Source organism: Chiroxiphia lanceolata, chromosome 10, assembly GCF_009829145.1.
Source record: "Chiroxiphia lanceolata isolate bChiLan1 chromosome 10, bChiLan1.pri, whole genome shotgun sequence".
In the NCBI taxonomy this organism is placed as follows: domain Eukaryota; kingdom Metazoa; phylum Chordata; class Aves; order Passeriformes; family Pipridae; genus Chiroxiphia; species Chiroxiphia lanceolata.
The window spans coordinates 6046946-6068255 of NC_045646.1; the positions used below are offsets into that span (position 1 = coordinate 6046946).

Genomic DNA, 21310 nt, shown 5'->3' on the forward strand with positions numbered 1-21310 from the left:
TTGCATTTACATTTACCAAGTGAGTAGTGATGAGTCACTGTCTAGTGCTGGCCTATCACACCTGTTAAAAAATTACACCTGTTCCTTGTAGATAAGGCAAGAAACAAATTACTCTGGGGTGCCTTTCTCTGACACTTAATTTGTCTTCCAGATTGTGCAAGGGTAGTTACCTTCATGACAAAATTAATTATGGCCAACTCTGGAATTGCTTAATCTGTCAGAAGCAACAGGAGAAAAAACCATCTGTATTCAGTGCCAGAGGACTGGGTGAATAAGGAATAGATGGGAGTTTTCCAGACATAAATAGGAGTTTTCTCACTCCTATTTTCAGCAGATTTTCAGAGTTCTCACTGAAGTTGATATAATTTCTTTTTTCACCAAAATTGCTTGAATGTATCTTAACTTAGCAGGGTCACGCTGTAGCAGATGGTTGAAGAGTTAAACTGTTTTCCCTTTTTCTACAGTAAATTTACTCACAATGTATACAATGCTTTCAACAAAACTAAACCCTCCTGGTGTTACTCTCCGTTTCAAGAAGGAAATGCCTTTTAAAAGAATAAATCTTGTATTGGCTGGATATCATCTTCTAATCTAAGGACTGTAAGTGGTAACTACATAAATTACTGTTATATTCTCAGCACAGTTTCAAATGAATGACTTTATTCCTCATAAAACCTCTGCTGTATGGCTTTTTCACCAGCAGTGGTGTGAGGGGCTGCTCACTCTGTCCCTACACTGCTGGCCCAAGTACTCCTTTCACAGTTTCAGTGCAGACAGTAACTTTAAACTGTATTTACTTGTTTGGAATGAGTCAAGATCCATAGGCAGGGTTGTGGGTTTCCCTGTTCGTTCCCCTGCGAGTGCCACACGATGTGCCCTCCATTTGGTGGCAGGAGTACAGTGGGAAAGGGAAGGATTAGGAGTGCATTTACAGGAAGTAAAAGCCTTTCACTGACTGTTGATTTAGCAGGTTAATATTTCTGCAGTCAGAAATTAAATTGTTAGCCTAGGGGTTTTCCAGAATAGGCTCCTTGTTGTTTAGAATAGTTTTCTTTATATTATAGCAAGCGAGTGGGGTTTATACATCTCTTATTATGTCCTTTTTCTCTCATCAGTAAATCGGAGCAGAGTTTGGCTCAGGATTTGCTGTGCTCCCAGACCCCGTTGGTTTTCTCTGTATCTTTCCAGTCACACAGCTCCCATGGTGTGGCCTGCAGCAGCTGTCCAGTGAGCATGAGGAGGAGGATATTTTATTCCAGATCCTGCTATTATTTATTTTAACTGTGATCACATGCCTAGACCAGAGGAGTGCAGCCATCCTGGAGCATCCAAAGCCCCGTGTGTGTTGAATACCCTCTAGTGGGTCTGTGCCTGATGAATCCTCTGAGCTGCCACCAGGCTCCCGTAGGAGCAGGGACTTCAAAGGCAGCAGAGGGTTGCCAGCAGCAAGTGACATTGCTGTTGGGGCCCTGCAGTGGTGGCCCAAAACCCGCCTGTCACTGGCAGCACAGCAAATGTCGGCTCTCACCGCTGCAGCTCATGAAGCATCTCATCAAAGACAAGCCACACCACGTCCCTCCGTGTGACTGTCTCACTACCTTAGGTTTGTTTTTTTTTAATATCACACGAAACAGTGTTGTCAACACCACAGGGCAAAATGATTCATCTCCTTTCTATTGTTACTTGCTCAAGCAATGCAAGTAATTGTATCTAAATAGGGATACTCTTTAATTTGTTATCTGACTGCTGAGTGTTTCTGGTTCATTTATGTTGCACTCTTCTTTGTAATCCTAACAGCTAAAATATTTCTTAATAAAAGCTGAAATCTGTTGTCATCATGGTATCCCGAGAACTAAGACTTGGGATTATATGCAAAACAGATTTGCATGGCTAGAAAGTTGTTGCTGTAGCCATTTCTGCAGGAATTTCAGAATAAAACTGGGGGGAAAGGCTCCGCTGTGAGCCACACACGACATTTCAAGTATTGTTTGCTTGTCTGAGTAATGGCAATTCTGTCTTTTAAAAAATCTTGCTGATAGTTTGTCACATTACACTGATGTGCCCAAAATGACAGTGGCTAATAGACAGTGAGATCTTGCCAGTGTGTTGCATCTTGTGCTGTTGCTCATCAGCTCCGGTTTCTGTTTCTGAAATTGCTTTGAACTGTGTTTTATCTGTTTGAAGCACTGATTGGACCTTTTATTTGAGGGATGTGCCAAACACGTGCCAGGTATTGTGGATAATAATTTCATCGATAAAGTCAATTATCCCAAAATCCTTCTGCATTTTTCAGTAACCACTTCTTCCTGACTATGCCTGGGTTAGGAGACTCAAAAAATTACGATGTTAAAATTCTTATGTTATTGATAATGTTCCAGTCTCAAAAATTAAGTCATTACATAGTGTGTCCTTATGATTATATGTGTGATGCTACATTTATGATGCATTCATCAGCTGACAAGTACAATCATTGATTTTATTAATGTTTCTAATGCTACACTTAGCAGGAATTATTTGATAATCCAATAATTGGAAATCCTTGATTGGAGAGATTAATTTCATCCATCCGTCTATTTCAGACTCTAAAGCTTTTTATGTAACGATTTCACTGGGTTTGGGTGTGTCATTGTTATGTTTTAGTTGTGTAGGCAAAAAAAATGTATAAAAATTCAGTAGTTGTCTACTGAGGGAGGCTACTAGAAGAAAATATTTTGTACATCATTGGTCCACCATATTTAGGAGTGTGGGGAAAATACTGGTTTCATTGCTTAAAAGAATTTTGTACAGTAATGGTTCATAATGTATTTTTTTGGTAGAAACTAGTGTCTCTCTGAAGTGATCACTTCCTAGGAGAATTGCAAAAGGATTACATTGGTTTTGCATTAGAAGATTTTTGAAGGATGCTGCAATAATGCTTTCTGTAAGCATTATTTGATAGGATTTTGTAGTGGGAATGTCTTTGTCACATTGTAGAACTGATGAATGTGAGGACAGCACATAAAAAGGCTTTGATTAATTTAAACTTTACCCTTTGTGTGGTACCATAACTTTTGGGGCTTGAATACAGAGGCACAGCTTTGCTCTGTAATTAACCCAGAGAGACAGAGTTCAATGTACATGAATGAACCTTTAATTTTTTTAATCTTAGGAGTTTACATTAAATTTTGTGACCTTGTTGGATAGTGGATTTTTTAATCTTTTTTTTTATTCTTTTTGTTGTGACAGAAATTCCTCTATGATCATCCAACAGCAGCTGAAAAGCTGTGTGGGTCTTTCTCCCAGGCTTGGTGACCTGGGGATGTCCAGTGGCAGCTGTGTCACCTGGATTTGTGCTGCACCTGGCAGGAGACAAGTTGAGCTGCAGCTGCAGGTGGCAGGGGCAAAGAAACAGGTTGTGTTCCAAACATCTTGCTGTCCTCAGGAGTTTCACTGAAATCTGGTGTTATACTGGGAGCCTTAAGTGGAAAAATAACAGCAGATTATATATTCCATGTATCTGTCTGACTTTCGAACTAAGAAAATGCAATTGTGAAAATTTGCTCTACAATTATATGTTTATGTAAGAGACCTGAACATTTATGGGAAGAAAAGTAGGTATTTTCCTCTTACAGCCAATCTGGTTTGGTTTTATCCTTATTTGGCAACCTGTGGAAACCTGGTATATTAACAATCATTATTTCATGCATCATTGTTCTGGATACGAATGGATAGAAACAATGTGCCTTTGACTGCTTTAACTATGCTTTTTTTCTTTTTTATTCAACAATGCTGATGTATCTTTTTATTTTAAAAGCATTCATTTAAAAGCACTTATTTAAGCTCATTTGATTTTAGGATGTCATCTACTTCATTATGTACAGACCACTTGGTCTCATTTCATGTTATCTCCTGGCTATTTACTGAGTTTTTAACCTGGTTGCTGGAGTCCTGCAGTTTATTTTATCCTATTATTAGTGCTCCTTTAAAAAGGTCAGGCCCATTCAGCTGGAAGGTTTTGATGTGGTGATTTCATTTCAGGAAGCAGAACAGCCAATGCGTACTGTGGGTGCCAAAGAAATGCTGGAAGTGCTCTTGTGTGGTTGGTGGCTTGTTAAAAGATTCTATCTAGTCTAGAGAGTGGACTTGCTGCAGAAAAATATTCTTGTATCTAGTGAATTAGCTGGATTAACAAATATATAGAGTTTAAAACGTGTAAATCATCCCCCCAGACTATTTTGATTAGTGGGGTTTGTTGTTCCTCAGCAGAGCTGAACAAACCAGTGGTTTTCAGATGGAGGGCAGAGGATAGGGCAGAGTTTGGACAGTGATCCCGTTAGTGGAAGCAGCAGCAGCTGGAGCTGTGTGAGTTTATTGGGTAAATTTCCAGTCCTGATAAGGCCATGGCATATTTGAAGGCAGAACATTTTGTATCTCTCTTGAGACTTAGGGCTGAGTAGGTGGAAGAGGATGAACCCTTTGGGTATTGAGGGGTACAACATGTCTTGCCCTTAGAAACTCATGGTGCTGTGGACCTGTCAGTCTCACACAGGAAAATTTTCTAACTGAGGAGGAAAGAGCCTTAACTGTACTTAAGTCTTTAATAAAACTTCTGTGTCTGTATCTGACCTAATTTTCAGTGCTTATCATCTTTAATTCAAGATTTTATTTATTTATATGTCTGAATATGGATCTGGGGTTCTAATGTTAATCATGCATTTAAAAAAGTAAAAAGAAATCTCAACTATGGATAATTTGATTAATTAATTTTTTTGCAGTTACTGAGAGGTATACTAAATATATAACTGGAGAGGTAAATTCTGTTGATGGTTTCAGAAATGCATCCTAGCAACGTAGTATATAGTAAGCTATAAAGCTATTATTGACTTCATATAAATGTGTCATTAATTCACATTATCTAATATAGTGGCCAGGGTGAACAGGAGATAAGATCATGCAGAGGCAAGATTTTTTTTTCTCATTCCCATCTCCTAAGTATGTAAATGTTCACATCTGCCCTCCAGATAAGTTATACAAAAATCTTAGAATGATTTTTTTTTTCCCATAAAAACCCTTAAATAAGCTAGTCTTTTGTTCCTCCAAAAGAGATGTGCTGTATTAGTCATGAAGGCTATAAGTAATATTGTTAAATAAAATTTAGGACCTAATTATTGAGGTAGAAAAAGATTTTACCCATTTTTGTACAGATTTGTACCTATTGCTAGCCTAGAGAGCCAACTCATGGGCACAGGCTGCCAAGTCACCTCAGGTGACATCACTTTTATCTAAAACTTTGAAATCTGAATACAAGGTGAGAAAACACTTCCAGCAGCTAGGCTGTTCCTCTCCCCACTCACCATCTGGATATTGTGAATAAATTATTTTTATAAGCTCATACTTCTGGAATATTTTTCATGTGGTATGCAGGATGAAAGGCTGGGGGAGGCATACGTGGTCCAGCTCGCCTATCAAGTTTAATTCTTCCTTTCTTTCTCCACTCGAGGTATATTTGCCTCATCAGTCATTTATTCGGTCCCAAGGCTCAAATACATTATATTATTTGTTTGCTGATCCTGTTAGCTGAGCACATAAAGTAATATGTTATAGTGGAATAGTGGGCTGGAGTTGACAAGGGACGTTTCAGGAGTGAAATGTGGTAATGTAAGGGAGCAGATGTGAAGCCATCAAAGGCTGAGGTAACCAAAGGACAGTTTGTAGTGCAAAGAGGAGGCTGGTGAGGAGAAGTGGTAGAAAAATTGCAAGAAGGGTAAAAAACAGTGTGTGATATGAGGTGACCCTCCCCAAAGCAAATCATGAAACTTCAGAAAGAAGGGGAGGTATAGCCAGCATTTGACTGTCTTGTCAAACTAGAGTTCACTGAGAAAGTTACAGAAGCAAAGATTTTTCTCTTTAAAATAACTATTTTTAAGGAATTCCTCTTAATTCACAGTGACTGGCACATATTTGGGTGACTGTAGCCTTTTGGTGCTCCCTCTGTGTGTGCCCAGACTCTACATTGATAAAGCATTTCTGTAAATCACTAATGAAATTTGCTATTTCAAACAGTCTGTAGAAGAGATGTTCCCACATGCAATTCAAAAGAGAAGCTTGAGTCTTTTTGCTTTCCTAAGTCCTGTAGGCACTCTGGAAGATATTGCTTACATAAATATCACAGCTAATATTGTATTTCGTTGACAAAACTATTAACTTCACTGAAAATATGCTTAGCATCTTCCCTTGTGTTCTGTGTTAGAATGATTTCAAATAAAGTGAATTTCTAAGCTTAACCACATGTGATATTTATTTTAATTGGCAATCAGATTGAATAAAATCCACAATTTGTTTCACTCAACATTGCATGCATTTCCGGATCATATTTTCTTTAGTAGCAAGACACACAGTAATGTACTTCTACTTTTGCTTCCTAACATGACCCAAATTGCTCAGGTCTTGTAGTAATTGTTGCTTGTAAAGTGAAGTTTTAATTCCAAGTAACTTGATGAAGCAGTCGAACCAAATTCAGATGTCAATAGATGCTGTCTTAGTTATCCTTGTCTCTGCTCTGGAAGAAGGTGAAGGAGTTGATCTAAATTTAGGCATGTATATTTTGGTTTAAAAAGAGCTTACTTGTATGTGGTTTTAATTGGGGTTGGGGGAGAGCTCGCAGTTGTTGCAGGGGTGATGTATCACTGCTTCCAGGCAGTGGAGTTACGGAGGCTGCTTGTGGGCACGCCTACAGCCAGCAGAAAATGTGGAGAAATAAAAGCCTCCAATGATTTCTCATTAAGCAGAGCAACTACTTTAAATTAACGGCCACATGTGGATTTGCACTTGTACAATTTAAATCAGTTTATTAAAGTAGATGCGTGCGAAATCCGTAACTTGCTGTTACAATGTGTTGCGGTGAGGAACAAATGCCCGTGAATTGTTGAGTCTTTCACTGTCGTGTTTTTCTCTCTTTGGCAGAATTCTGCCTGCAGTGAAAGCGCTGGTGAATAGGCAGCAGTGTGGACCATAATTCTGAACCAGTTTGGGAATGTATGGAGGGGGAAGTTGAAGAAGGGACACGATATGCATTAGGCTGCAGTGAAACACTTGGTGGGTTCCTGCATTTGCCAGCTGAGGTAGCTTTGTTTTCTGAAGGTTTCCAGTGAAACACAGTTCAATTTATCTTCAGTTTTCCCAAAACTTTACAGATACTTCTAGTTTAGTGCCCGTTGCTTCAGGAATAGTTATTTTTTTCCAATTTTTACTTTTTTTTTTTTTGGTCTGTTTATGCATTTTACTGTAGCAACACTGCAGCAGTTGTGGTTTGACGTTTCCTTCATCTCCTGATTAAAAAAATCTGAACTTGCTCTGTGTGGTTCAGCTTGATTAAATATGTTTAGACTTCTACCCCCTTACTGGTTTTCCCGTTGTTATATTTATCCTTTTTATGTGTCAGTGAATTTTTCATATGTACTAATGTCAGAGATTCTTAAGAAACTTGGAGATGAAATGTTGTGTCCGCATAATCCACGTAGGTAGTTTATTACCAAGAATATGAGTAGTCATGTCATGTTAGTAACAAACAGACCATCTGCCTCCCACAATTCCTCCAGCTAGTTGATAGTTTAATAGATGACTTTGTCTTCCTAGTAGATGTGAGAAGCAGTGCTGAATGACCATGCAATATTTCTGAATCCTGTTTCGTGTCCTCTTGTCTGTCTGTAGTTTCCCTAACTCCACATTAACAGCAAATTTAGACTCATAATACATTTGCAGGAAGAAAGACAAGAAAATGTACCCAAGTTTTCCATTGATATGTAATGATTCTGCTTTTTTTTCCCCCAAAAGAATTAATTGATGCTGTAGCTTTGGGATAGCACACTTTTACTGTCTGTCAGCAGCCACCCCCTCAGCCTTCGGGTTGAACCATCTCTGCACTGCAATATCCATTTGTCCTGGCAATGAGCAGTTCAGGTGATTGCACATCAAAGTATACTGAATACTAGGGGGCATTTTTCAGCCTCGATTCCAATTCACGAACATCTGTGTATTGCTGTTGTTTTGTTCTTTTAATTTGTGCTTTATTTGCTTAAAAATGGGCTTTGAAATTTCAGTTAGATCATAAGAGAGGCTGAAAATGAATTAGACAATGTTAGTATTGCTACTCCATGAAACCAGCACCTGCTGTTCTGGGAAGACTTTCTGTGGTTTATTTTATTTTCAGTTAAAGAAGGTCCAGAAGTTCAAGGGAAGTCTAGAACAGGCAAGAAAATTTGGGTAAATAAATGACTTGTGGGGGAGTGAGGTACACTTTTGGGCATGCAAGGTGACAACAGAGAATGTTGTATATACTAACACATGTCAAAGGGGAAGGTGAAGGAGGAGCAGGTCAGGTCCCTTTCCTGTCACTTTCCTAGAAAACTGCACTGTGACACTTCCATTTTGCCCTGCACACCCAAGGGTTATAGTGTGCCCCTTAGGGATGCACTTCACTGGAGCTGTGTGGGTTTTATGAGACTACTGAGAAGAGATGAAGTGGGTACATCAGCCTTAGAAGTGACAGAAATGACTTTTTTGTGAGGACCTGAAATGGTCTGTGCAGGGGGTTGCAGCAGATTTGCTCTAAACTTACAGGATTCTGTGTTACATTGCAAAGGGAGCAATGGCTTTGGAAGCCAAAACTCAGACCAGCTTCAGACTTGAGACTGGAAGAGGCTTGGAACTGAGCAAACAAATACTTCGAATTTTACCTGCTTTAAAAATTTATCCTTGTAGTGTACACACTGGTATATAATGAAATCAGCACAAATCTGGAAGTCTTGTACTTAAGGTTAGTTGTCTCTGTGGGAGTTGTTTGTTTTTGGGGGGGCAGGGGAATGAATTCTTAACAGTGGATTCTCAGCACTTTGAAAATCTGACCTATTTTATACAGTTCACAAAGATGTATTCAGGACCAGTCCTTCTTGAAGCAGATCAGTGATGAAATGGGGAGGTCAAGAGAGCTAAAGGAGCCAGTGAACTTACTGGAGAGGTACAGAGGTGAAATTAGAATAAACGACAGCAGAGGAATAATAATTGACTTTCATGGAGGCAAACGGTAATTGGATACTAATCCTTCATTTTCAGTGCAAGTGGCATATTCAGAGTCTCCTCTGGTTGGACTTCAGTTTCAGAGGACTGGGGTCATGCTGGAAGAGGGCCAGAAGAGGTCAGGAGGGCAATCGAAGATGTCAGGAGCAGTAGCTCTTAGGAAATGGATGAAAACACTGAGAAAGGTTGGTTTTAAGACAGGATCAGGTGAGGGATAGCCATAAGAGCAATCCTTAAATACGTCAAAAAACTGTTGCAGAGAGAAAAAGGTTAGTCTGTTTTCAACATGAGTGGTGGAAGGGAGAAATTACAGTGTGTCTAAATACAACAGGGTGATTATTTAAATGGACAAGTTGCTATTTTTGGAAGAGGGCAGGAAAACATCTGCCTGGAGTGGCAGTGGGGTGAGCTGAGCCTGCCTTGAACCAAGGGATGTCCTGTGGTCTCTTCCCAGGCCTCTCTTATAAGATTTTATGCTTGTTCCTTCAGAGAGAGCTTTTAGTTTATCCACAAGCAATTCGATTTGTGGTGCAGCGTAAATAACTTCAGGACAGTGTTTCAGTTCTCAGCGTTGATTTCCTCAGTTGTGTGTTAGAACTGAATGGTCAGCTGGAAGATGTCAGTGTTTTCAGATAAAACAAATGCATCTGAAATGCAGTTCAGCTGATGAGATGGAGATTATCTGAACTAAACCATGTGATGTGGCATTCATGATAACATTTTCCTTATATAAGCACATAGAGATGGTATTTTATCCTTGATCCTTTTTTTTTCTCTCTGTAGTTTTCATTTTAACCAATATGTATTTTTGTAAAACATCCAAGCTCACGTGTCAGCTAAGAATCTCTCCAGTTCCATTAGAATTGCAGTGCTATGTTAAAATACACTGATAAGAAAATGAGGCTTGTAACAGAAACATGGCATCATCTTGTGGCTGTCTGAGGTTTTCCTATATGTAGGGTTAACTTCTTGAAAATCATGAAATAAAATGAAGGTTTTACCTTATTTTTAATTTAAAAATTAAACATTTATTTGGGGATCTATCTAATTCCAAGTAATACTAAATCTTCAAGTAATAGGTAGCTTCTCTAAACATTTCTGTTTTTTCTTCTAGGATTTTGGGTTAGCATGCCCTCTTAATTCCTCATTGTCCTTTGGGAACTAGGATGTTATTCAGACGTTAAATCATACAGTTCAAATAAAGATGTCCAGTGCCATCAGAGTGACACATTGAATGTAATTACTTTGGAGTTCACTGGGTAACCTCATGATCTGCAATTGAAAAGAATAAAATACTGCCAGTATTTTTTTTTTTGAGATTTTTTTTTTGATCAGTAGACTTTTTTCTGTATAAGAAGCAAGATTTCAAGTTGGTGTTTTTCTGTTTTTGGTTTTGGTTTTTTTTTTATCAATAGGTTTTCTATATAGAAAAAGCATGAACTGCTATTCACATGCACACAGAAATGGTCTCTTGCTGGAAGTAAACCTAATTGTCCCTGACAGTAAAAGGTACCACTTGGACTTGATTATGCAGCTGGTCACATTTTATTGAGACACTGACATATTCCCTGTGGTCTGGGAAGAAAAGAAGATTATATCATTGTGAAGTTTTGCTGGGTCAGTGCTCTGCCAGTGAATGCAGGGTTATATGCAAACACTTTCAAGGTGAGGGATTGTCTTTTCCCTGTGCTCCTTCCGCTGTGCCTCGGCATTGCCCCGGCATCCTAACCTGTTGGAAAATGCAGGGCACAGCTGTTTGGAGCACAGGACTTGTTTTATTTCTTGCATTATGAGAAAACAGTAGTAAATCCCTTTGTTAAATAACTGGACCTATAAACTTTGAATGAAATTAATCCCTTTGCTGTATTTGAAACAGAGGCTAAGATATCCTTATATGTCCAAAATAAAACTAAAATAGATTACGTCATCCAGAACGTTAATGTGACTTTGGACATGGTACAAGTTTATTTAAAATGCTTTACATAGAATCATGCAAAAATACAGTTTGTGATGTTATGCATGCACTCAATCCTGTGTACCACAGAGGAAAATCTATCTCTTGACTGAAATTTAGCAACAGTGAAAGTTAGGAAGAATACAATAGTTGGGGTCATCTTATTGATTGTGAGAGAAATTTGAGAGATTATCTTTCAATCTCTAAGAGATTATGATGTGATAATAATAAAAAAGAAGTTTATTGTCTAGATATCTTCACTGTATATATATATTGAAAGAACTTTTTTTTGCTGACAGTTCATCTGTTGAAAGCAGTTTATTGTAATAAAAAGAGTAAAGGTATGAAGCAGTAGGTCAGTCCTGTTTGTGGTAAGTATTTGAAGCCTGAGGGCTCAGTGTTAGGGAGAAGCAAGGTTTGCTTGCTTTGCTAAAATGAGAGCATGTCACTCTTGTAACCAAAGGAAACAGTGAAACATGACAATGACTTCTTTTGTGCTGAGGTACAGAATGTTAAAGTTGTCTCCTCTCTCTGTGGAATTAAGAGTCTTAGGGTCTTTGAAATAGCCCATTTGAGGGTCTGGAGCTGTCATTCTCCATATTAAGGTTTCTGTGGTTCATTAACAATTCTTAAAATGGATAGTGATTACTATACTTTTTTTTTTTTTTATGTGCTTCCAGAATGATGGGGAGAGATGCTAAATGACATTCTCATCCATCTCTACACTGGGCAATTGAGCAAGATATATGTCATGGAAAAGTGAGTGCTTAAAAAAAAAAGATGATTAAATATGATTTTAAATAAAATGTAAGGCACTTTGATAATTGTAAGCCAGGAGTGTAAATCAGCCAGTCTGGTTTCTGTTCCTTGCTCTGTCAAGGAACTACCTTTCTGCCCTTGGGTGATTTGCTTATCATAAAAGTTTTCAAAAAACTTCCATGTTTTTGTGGGTTTTATTTCTTTGGCATCTGGTTTAATGTCAAAGTCAACTGCCTTTCAGATTTTACCTTCAGATTGCAAGTGATAGAAAAGCAGTAATTTAACAGGCTTTTTGTCCAAATTTCACAGTAGAACTTCAGCCAATTGCACACGCTCGTAGTCCATTGCAAATGAACACGTTTAAACAACCTTCATTTGGCCAGTGAATTTTACTGTACCTTTGTGCTCTGTTGACAAGCCAATTCATTCATTAAGTACTGTGGTAATATTGATATTTTGCCATTCATTTCTCATATTGCAAATAGAAATTGTATTAAGAAGGTCTTTATTTTTGAGAATCTGATGTATTAAGAACAGTTTCTATGGAATTTACAACCCAGATAAGGTATTTTGCATATGTTCAAAGTCTTTTTGGCTGACTTGCAAAGAATCTGAATTAACTAAACTCTTCAGTTCTTTGCCCGGGAGTTTCTGGACTCAAATACTAGTGCACATATTCAACGTTTTTTGGATCTTCTGTGAGGCATTTTTGTGACTGGCACTTGCAGATGCTGCTGATTCATGAAATGCTAGGAGTATTCACTATGTTGCTTTAGAAGAACACACAGAATAATGAAACAAGGACCTCCCTTGTGCTGGAATGCAGTTTATACCTATGGTTCCTTCTGAAACTGTGACTTGTGTCAGGAATTATTAAGAATTACAGTAAAAGGATTCAGAAGAGACAAACTTTTGTAATTTCTACACAATAAACATGCACTGAATTTTCATCTTGAATGTAACATATTTGCAGATGGCGTCCTCGTTGACAAACACTTACCTTTCAAAACTTGGATGCCTTGGATTCATTGAGGATATTTCTGCAAATGTCAGTTGGTTTGTTGGTGGATCTGGCCACATAGTCCTTGTGGTGACAGAGCTGAACTCAATGGATTAACTTCTAATTCATATGACTGCTTCAATTGCAGCACCTGCATCATTCAATAACAGTTTTTGACAATTTTCCTTTTTCATCAATAACAAGAGATAATAAATAGTTGTCCATTAATAGGTCATTTGTGATGGCATCTTGAACTTTGAGCATGTAGAGGATATTGTTACATTAATTCTGCTTTAAAACGCTATTGTGTTGTTTCTGTGTCTGATAGAATAGGCAAGACACTGAGTTTTACTGTGGATGTTGTCTTCCACAACAAAAGGATTGGGTAACTGGAAGAATTGTTTATTAAGCAAATAGATCTGGAAGAGTCTTTTTCAGTTTAGAATAGCATGTTATTGCTGAAGAATAAGGTGAATACTCTCTAATACACGCATATTTGGAGCTATAATTTTTTTTTCAAAAATCTTGTAAGCTTAAAATGGACTAGAAGAGTAATTGAGGGATTTTGCATGTGCTTGCCCTGTTTTTACCCTCCTCTGGGTAATCATTTGATATACCCTTGTTAGAACTCATATTGGTGCTCTGATGTCCTGGAGCACTTGAAGGATTTGGATGCTGGCTAGATGTCAGCATAACTGACATCCAAATCCCTCAGAAAGCTTTGGAAAGCTCACCTACAACCAATTTATGACTTTGCAATGTTTAGTGTAGAGGAACAATGAATTGCTTGTTTTCCACTAAACTGGAATCACGGAGTGAGAGAATCAGTCATTTTTCAATGCCTTCCACCATCTGCCTTGAATACAAGTTTGGCTTGTCTCCTGATGTTGGCAAGTGAGATTTGAAGTCTCCTCATTAGTTTTATTTAAAAAATATAAAAGGCATTTGACTGTCTGATGTGGTGGGTAGGAGCAATATGCTTGGTAGTCCTGCAGAGAAAAAAAATAAATGTACAAAATAGCTAAGCTTGGGAGCCAGCATGAGCTGAGATCTGAGGGTCTTCTTCAATCCCATGGCAAAGAACTTCCCAGGAAAATGAGAGATTGACCCTGAAGCAGTTCTGCATGTAATTATACTATGATAGGAGAGGGTACATGTGGTTGAGTACCCCTGTGAAACTCTAATACCCAGGTGGACTTAAACACAGTACAAAAATGCTATGAAGTTTTGTTTAAAAGTAGCTTTGGGCCTGCTTGTGATATGACTTTCTAAAGAGAGAACTCAGGTCCCTTTTTGTAGGATATATCCAAAAGCCACATGTTTAAAAAAAAAAAAAGGTTCAGAAGCATTTTTTTTGGCTGGAGAACTGTGCAACCAAATTTAGAGCCGGTGCTCTGGTATCTGATGTTCCGTATTTTTTATGGTTTCATGAATTGCATTTAGTCTGTGTCTGTGAAAAGTAAAAGCTGTCATAAATCATACTCCTTTATGTTAAAGAATGTTAAATCTATATAGTAGGCCCTGTGTAGAATTCTTAGTGGTACACAGGTGCAGGTCTGTAAAGCTCCCTTTGACAGCAGAAGTGAGATGTTGTTACACAAGAATGAGCAGGGGTTTGGCTTTTCCATCAATAGGACCGACCATGTTTTTATACCGTGTTCTGATAAGCCTGGTATGATTTTTTCTATCCTGCAGAACTGGATGATGGTGTGGGCTGGCAAAAAGCACTGCCTCCCATGAGAGGTCCATCTCCAGTGGAGAGACTACTGTGAGTGACAGGAGGGGTGTCAGCCCCTGGCACAGGTTTCCCAGAGGAGTTGTGGATGCCCCATCCCTGGAAGTGTTCAGGGCCAGGTTAGATGAAGCTTGGAGCAGGATGGTCTAGAGGAAGGTGTTCCTGCCCATGGCAGGGATTTGGGACTAGATGATCTTTAAGGTCCCTTCCAACCCAAACCATTCTGTCATTCTAAGCAGTAACACCAAGTCACAAAGTTACTGACCATCCCTGGTGTCCAAATGTTCTGTTTAACCAATGCTTTCCATTGCTTTCATGCTGTAGGCCAGTTATTTATTTATAATGTAGGAACCATATCTGAATAGCCTTACCTGTTAATTTTGATCATCATGAGATTGGAATGAACACAGTACCAGATTTCTTGTGACCCCTGACTGATATTATAATCAATAATAGTACTACTACTAAACTATTAGTGGTATTCATATCAGTGCTAGAAATATGCCCAGAATATCCAGAATGTATGGAGACCAATGGTAGATGTGACAAAGGACGTGTCATGGATCTGCTTTCTGCAGCAGATGCTGGTGACCTTGCAATGTAACCTGAAGAGCCTGAGGTGGTTCAGGATCCTGTCCTGCACCAAGCTTCATATAATCAACTGTGTACACCATGAGAATGTTTCTCTCACATATTCTAACCTCCTGATATTTATTTTCTCACGGACATGGATTTTTTTATATTTATCTATTTTGGGAGCAGTGCATTTGTGGCCATCAGCTCAGACCACGGGAAATCCGATTGGGCAGGTTGGAGACCAGCCAGTTGAGTGCCCTAATTAACAGGAACATGTAATTAAAATTTAAGCAGATGTGGCTTGGGCAGGTGGTATTTCCTGAACGCATTTAGTTTCCTGTGCGTGCACATTCTATGTGATGGATACAAATAAATGCTCCTCCTGCCACTGTGGAAAACACGGGTGCATGTGCTGAGCAGTTGGTCTGTGCGGGTGCTGTGCACTCACCCAGCGCCACTGAAACTGCCACAGCTTGGCTCTTAATGGCCTGAAACGAGCTCTGAAATCCTCAACATATGTAAGCATTTTTAAAACTCAGCCTGAACAAAGTTTGTGGGTAGGAAAAAAAGACATATGCACGGGAGGCTATAAATATAATAACCCCATATGATGTGTTTCTTGCATTCTTTTGTGATTGTCTGCTACCAGCTGCTGTTGGGAGCATCATATTAGACGAGATAACACTTTGATCTGGTGTAGCTTTACAAAATATGTGAATTCGTTGCGGCTCACAAAATTTGAAAACCACTACTCAGCTGAAAAATGGGCTAGTAAAAATTCCAAAATCACACTTGTTTTTAGTTCTTATCTAAAATTTCAAAAATTGCTTTATCAACAATTTCAGTGAACTGGAAGAAAATAAAGACTAAAAATTTACAATCGGAATCTGGGAATAAGGCACTTAGATAGACTTCTAACTCTGAAAAACTGTAATTCAGAAGATATTTTTTTTTTAAAATAGGCTATGAAGTGTAGGCCGTTTCACCGTGCTCATTTCAGTACAGACATCAAATCTGTAAAAAAAAAACCTACAAACAACCCACACTTGAAGTTCTTCATATTTGAGGGGAAGTTTTGTCCTTGTAGATTGTTAAGATTGAATCTGAATCCTGCTGCAATTTTAGATTTGTTTTGGGGGAGGGGGGGGTATAGCAATTTAATAGGATTATCTGAGAAGTAATTATGTCATAGAGTTAAATTATTCCATTTTTAGGTTGTTAGAGTGATCTGTTGTAACTTTTCAGTATCTGTTGAGTGGTGTTTTGCAGTGTCCCAGTATATCACCAGCAATGAGCAGCGAGCTTATTTGCAGTACCTCATTCTCTCCTTTAGCAAGCTGTGTCCAAAAGTACTGTTGTAGCAAACGACTTTCCATTAAGCCATGGCAGGTCCATGTTCCCCATGGTTACCAAATTAAAACTGAAATTTGTGTATTTTGTGTGCGTGTTCATTTATCTTTTATAATCGTCTGTTAAGGAATGGCCTTTTGAAGCTTGAGAGGCTGCAGAACACCTGGCTTTATTTCATGTGTATCTTGGTCTTATTTCAAGTTGTTTTCCTGCCTTTAAGACTTTGAATCTTCAACAGTGGTGGTCTCCTCCTCCTCACTGGGCAGGACATTTAACTGATCAGGCTGTAAAGTACAAGTGAGATTTCTTATTTACACAAGAATTCTAATCATGTGTCTTCATAAACATTTTTTTGATCTTGTTGTCATTTCAGAGTGGGAAAACTTTACCTTGTTCATTTGAAGTAGGGTTGTGCCTTCTGAGTTTTAAGTTCAATTTTATCTGTTTATCAGTTCAGGAACTGAACATATTTGAGACGGAGCAGAATGCTCATAAAACAAATTTATGTCCTGTTCTGACGTACATTAGTTCAATATCTGATCTGCATTAGAAAGTAAAGGCCAGTAATTTTTGGAAATCTCTTTGAGAGCATCCTATAAGGGCACAGTAGTATTCAGACTGTTATTGTTATATTTATTAGTGTTGATTCTAACTTGAGATCAAATCAAGTCTGTGGTGGCTCCACTTTACTAGATTATATAGATTTACAGCAGCTGAGATGTGCCCATTAGCTTTGTGGTTATTCCCATTGAATGAACCTGAAAAAAAACCTGAATAAAGTAGCTTTTTAAATGTGAGCAAGGGAATCAAAAATTTGGTTGAAGTTATTAAAGGCAGTATTGTAAGTGGAAATTGGCAATCACATTGCTATTGATTCCTACTGAGAGTGCAACCGCCTGCAGAGCTGAGAAACATCCTCATCCCAAGGGCCTCCTTCCCTCCACTGCTTAAATCTTACTGCTGTGAGTCTCTGAGGCCTGGAAGTTTTAGGAAGTAAGTTAATTGAGAATTTGTAGAGAAGGATTAAGAAGTGCATGTGAAGTGTTGGGATTTTTGCAGGCTGAACTGCCAAACTTTGCACTTTTCCAAATTTGGCTGGGTTTAGGAAATACTGGTTTTGCATATTATGCGTGGTACACAATTAGTATGTGAAAAAATAATGGGTTAAATTACCTCTGACTTTAAGTTCATACAGTCAGCATCAAAGTCAAATGCAAGTTAGGGATTATAATAAATCTGGAAAAAAAAATCTTTCTGGTGCTGTTCATAAGGTTTATTAAAGTATTCTAATATGTGCTGATTTATTGTAATATAATGTGTGCTTATAATTTGAAATTTGATTTTAACATGCTTTAAAGATGTTATCGAGTAAATAGTGAGTGTGCTCATTTCTGTAACTTAATCAGATATGTTGTCACAAAAGTTTCAAATACATTCTTATTTAATTATGAAGAGGAAAGTAATTTTTCTTCTATTACTAAGGGAGCAATTTGCTTATTCCTCTCTTAATGCTTAATTCCTTTTATTGCAACTCAGTACTTCTTCTTGCAATATGCCATAACCTTATTGGCCTAGGATAAATTTCTTTAATTATTAATTCTATTAATGCTTCTATCACCTGAGGGAAATGCAGATATTCTGTTAATGAGTGTGTTAATCAAAGAGCTTTCTGTATTTCTGCACTGCCCAAGTTTATGTCATTACATTAACAGGCACAGGAGATGAAATTGGAAACTTGTAATATACTGCAGATTGGATTAACTCATCTGTTTGGTGTAGACTGCTCGAAGACTTATTTTAGATAATTTAAAAAGATTAAATCTGTAAGACAGTTATTCTTCCTGACAGGATCCCTGAAGTCTTCAACTTAAGTCCAGTGTTCTTGTAAAGATTTTAAACTTTGCTCCAACTGGGTTATTCACATACAGTGTGGCCTGGGATACAATATATTGCTTTAAGCAAATACATTTTAAAAACCCCCAACAAACTAACTTCTTTATATAAATATATGTATATTTTTAAAAGGCCTTTGGATGTTGGAATAATTATTTTGCCTATGTAGTGTGATAATGGACATTAGACATTTGAATGTAGTACACCATTTCTGAGCCCTTTCTAGGTGTAATAGGTGCCATAACTTCCCTTTCTGCCTTTTTTAAGGGTTTGATGTTATCTAGGCAGTAAATGTTGATTTATTTTTTTTTTAAAGATCTGTTCAACCACAAGATAGTTTTGTTGAGGCAAAGAAGGGAGTCTTTGTGATTGACTTCTGTCCTGGGGTTAGTGCAGACCCTTCTGGAAGTAGTGCTGGTACCTTTAGCCAGGAGTATCTCACATGCAGCATTGTAGGGGTACAACAGCACTTGGTGGGATTCTCAAATACCTATTACTTGCTTAAAAAGACTGTACATTATTCACCCTTTTTTTTTTTTTCGTGTGTGCAAGACAACCAGGGTATTTTTTTACGTTCTACTAAGACCTAAGACCTTAAAGCAGCTAAATTTAATTGGCCTTTTTGTGAAGAGATGATTGAGGACAAGACTTTCAGGCAGTGTCAGTATCTCTGTGCTTGGAAATCAATACCTCTGTGATCCTTAATCTTCTTTCTCAGTCCTGAGAGCTTCATAGAAACACACACACACACACACAATAAAAAAACATCCTCAGAAAATTCAGCAAATATTCCATAAGCTTTTTGTGCTATGTTTGGATAGTGCTTTTTATTTGAATAATAATGCATTTTTTTGCTGTCCTGCTTTGCTTAAATGACTGCCTGCCTATATAAGTAGGGAAAACCTTTAGCTGTCCCTTCAGCATGCCTGTCCTCTAAAGTTATCATGAAAATAGTTTCAACATCTCGAATGTTTTGGTGTTTGCTGGGGAGGAGGGTGGTCCTTTGGTGCCCTCATCCTGTAGCCCATCTGGCAGCCAGTGTTGGACCCTGATGCAAACCTGGTGATACACACTCAGACCAACCTGTCTGAATCCTCAGTTGACCTGTCAATAGATAATTTCCAGGTTTGTCTCTGTGCTTGCCAAGGTGGTTGCTCAGCTAATCCTGTAGTACAGGTAGGAAATCTCAGGAGGACACCCTGACAGTGAGCACAATATTTGGGGGAACAGTTGCATTCTGCTTAGTAAATTTCCTTTACTTGTTGAGTTAAAGCCAAACATATAATTACAACTAATTTTCAGCATCATGCCCTCCCTGAAGTCCCTGAAATGTGACTTCAGATTGTGTACTTGCTATTTAAAGATTGATTAATTGATGCTCTGTCAGAAATTTGGTCAGTGCCGCATATATGAATTTCAAAACAGTTATGTGATAATTTCTGTAGGATCCTTTATTTCAATTGAATGTTTTTCATATAATTTTTTTAAAATTTTATTTCTCAAAAAGCAGTTACTTTTGTCTCGTAATTGGTAAGAAAGTATTTGCAAAGGAATGAAGGGTGGTTGGGGTTTTTTGCACATTTGATGATAGATTATGAACAAAATTATGCACTGATGCCTACTAAGGTACAAATGTTATGGTGGGAAAGAAACTAAACCTGTGTTTACTTGTGTGTTGTTTTGGTTTTTTTTCCAGGGATTTGTTACAGTTCCCTAGGGAAGATGATGTAGACATTGCAATGAAAATTCTGGTTCAGTGGCGTTCCCAAGGCCTGGAAGATGTCCGGCTGGTGAATTACTCTGTTCTGCTTGACCTACCAGGCTCTTCTTCAAACACAGTAACTCTGAAAAGCAGTGGTGAATGCTTTTATCCAAGTGGACAACAGTGCAGCAGAGACCCCAAAACACTTCATAGCCAAGACCTCCTGTACTCATATGCAGCTTACTCTGCCAAAGGAACTCTTGAGGTAATGTGACCATTTGTCTCTGTCATTTGTGGTGAAATAGAGTTAGAAAACATCAGCTTTTGTTGAACTTGACTGGAAAATGGCACATAGGATCATAGAAGCATTTAGGTAGGAAAAGCCCTGTAAGATCATCAAATCCAGTCATTAACATGGTGAAATGCCCAGCCTATTTTAAAATAAGCACATTTGCATAAAATATGATGTGGCCAATCTTATTTAATCTTACAATCTTAAGTCAAATTTATAAACTACTCAGACCTGAACACTTCATGTGAGATATATATAGATATAGATGTAGATATAGATATATATATTATATATATATAAAAATTATTTAAGTATCTGTGTTTATAAATTGTCTTGGGTATAAAACTCTGAAAGCTGTGTCTAGAGCTACACTTTATCTTGCTGATGTATGAGTGCTACTGGTTTGAGGGATGCTCGTAGGAAGGGCATGTAGGATGAGGCTTTCTGCACTAAGGCAGGTGGAAGTGCTGGGCTAATACTTGGAGCTCCTGAATTACGGTCGTGGATCTCACATACTTTCTTTTATGACAACTCAGTTGACACATCTGCTCTGTTTCCTCTTGAAAACCCCAATTTGTAGTTTCATTGTACTGTAGCTTTTGTTGGGAAGTTTTGTCAGCAAAAAGATCCTACCTATTGGGATTTGTTACTTACCAAGTGAAAGAAGATCTTGGATTATCTTGTTTTATCCTGTTTACTATCTTCACTGTCTGCCTTCCTTTAGATCCTTTCCAAATACATTGGGGGTGCACAAAAGGATCATAATTTCTGTTTGCTTTCCTAGCTGAGATAGTATAAATCTCAATAAATATTTCTGAAATATAAAAATTGCAATTTCTCTGCTAACTGCATTATTGTTGTCTTTCTCCTTTTTACAATATTGTATGTTATTCCAGTGTCGCAGGAGGTTTTCCATTTTGCCTTCTTTTTGATTTAAAATACACGTTTGTTTTCATGACTTAGAACACTATTACACCATATAGGAATAGATTTTG

General features: G+C 38.0%; 1 protein-coding gene across 1 annotated transcript in view; it reads left to right on the plus strand.

Annotated features, from left to right (window-relative positions):
- The window catches only part of NAALADL2 (N-acetylated alpha-linked acidic dipeptidase like 2), a 470164-nt gene that overhangs the window by 252039 nt on the left and 196815 nt on the right, over positions 1-21310 (plus strand). Inside the window, 1 exon segment of the mRNA XM_032698178.1 lies at positions 20018-20288. Coding sequence (XP_032554069.1) covers positions 20018-20288 — 271 coding nt within the window.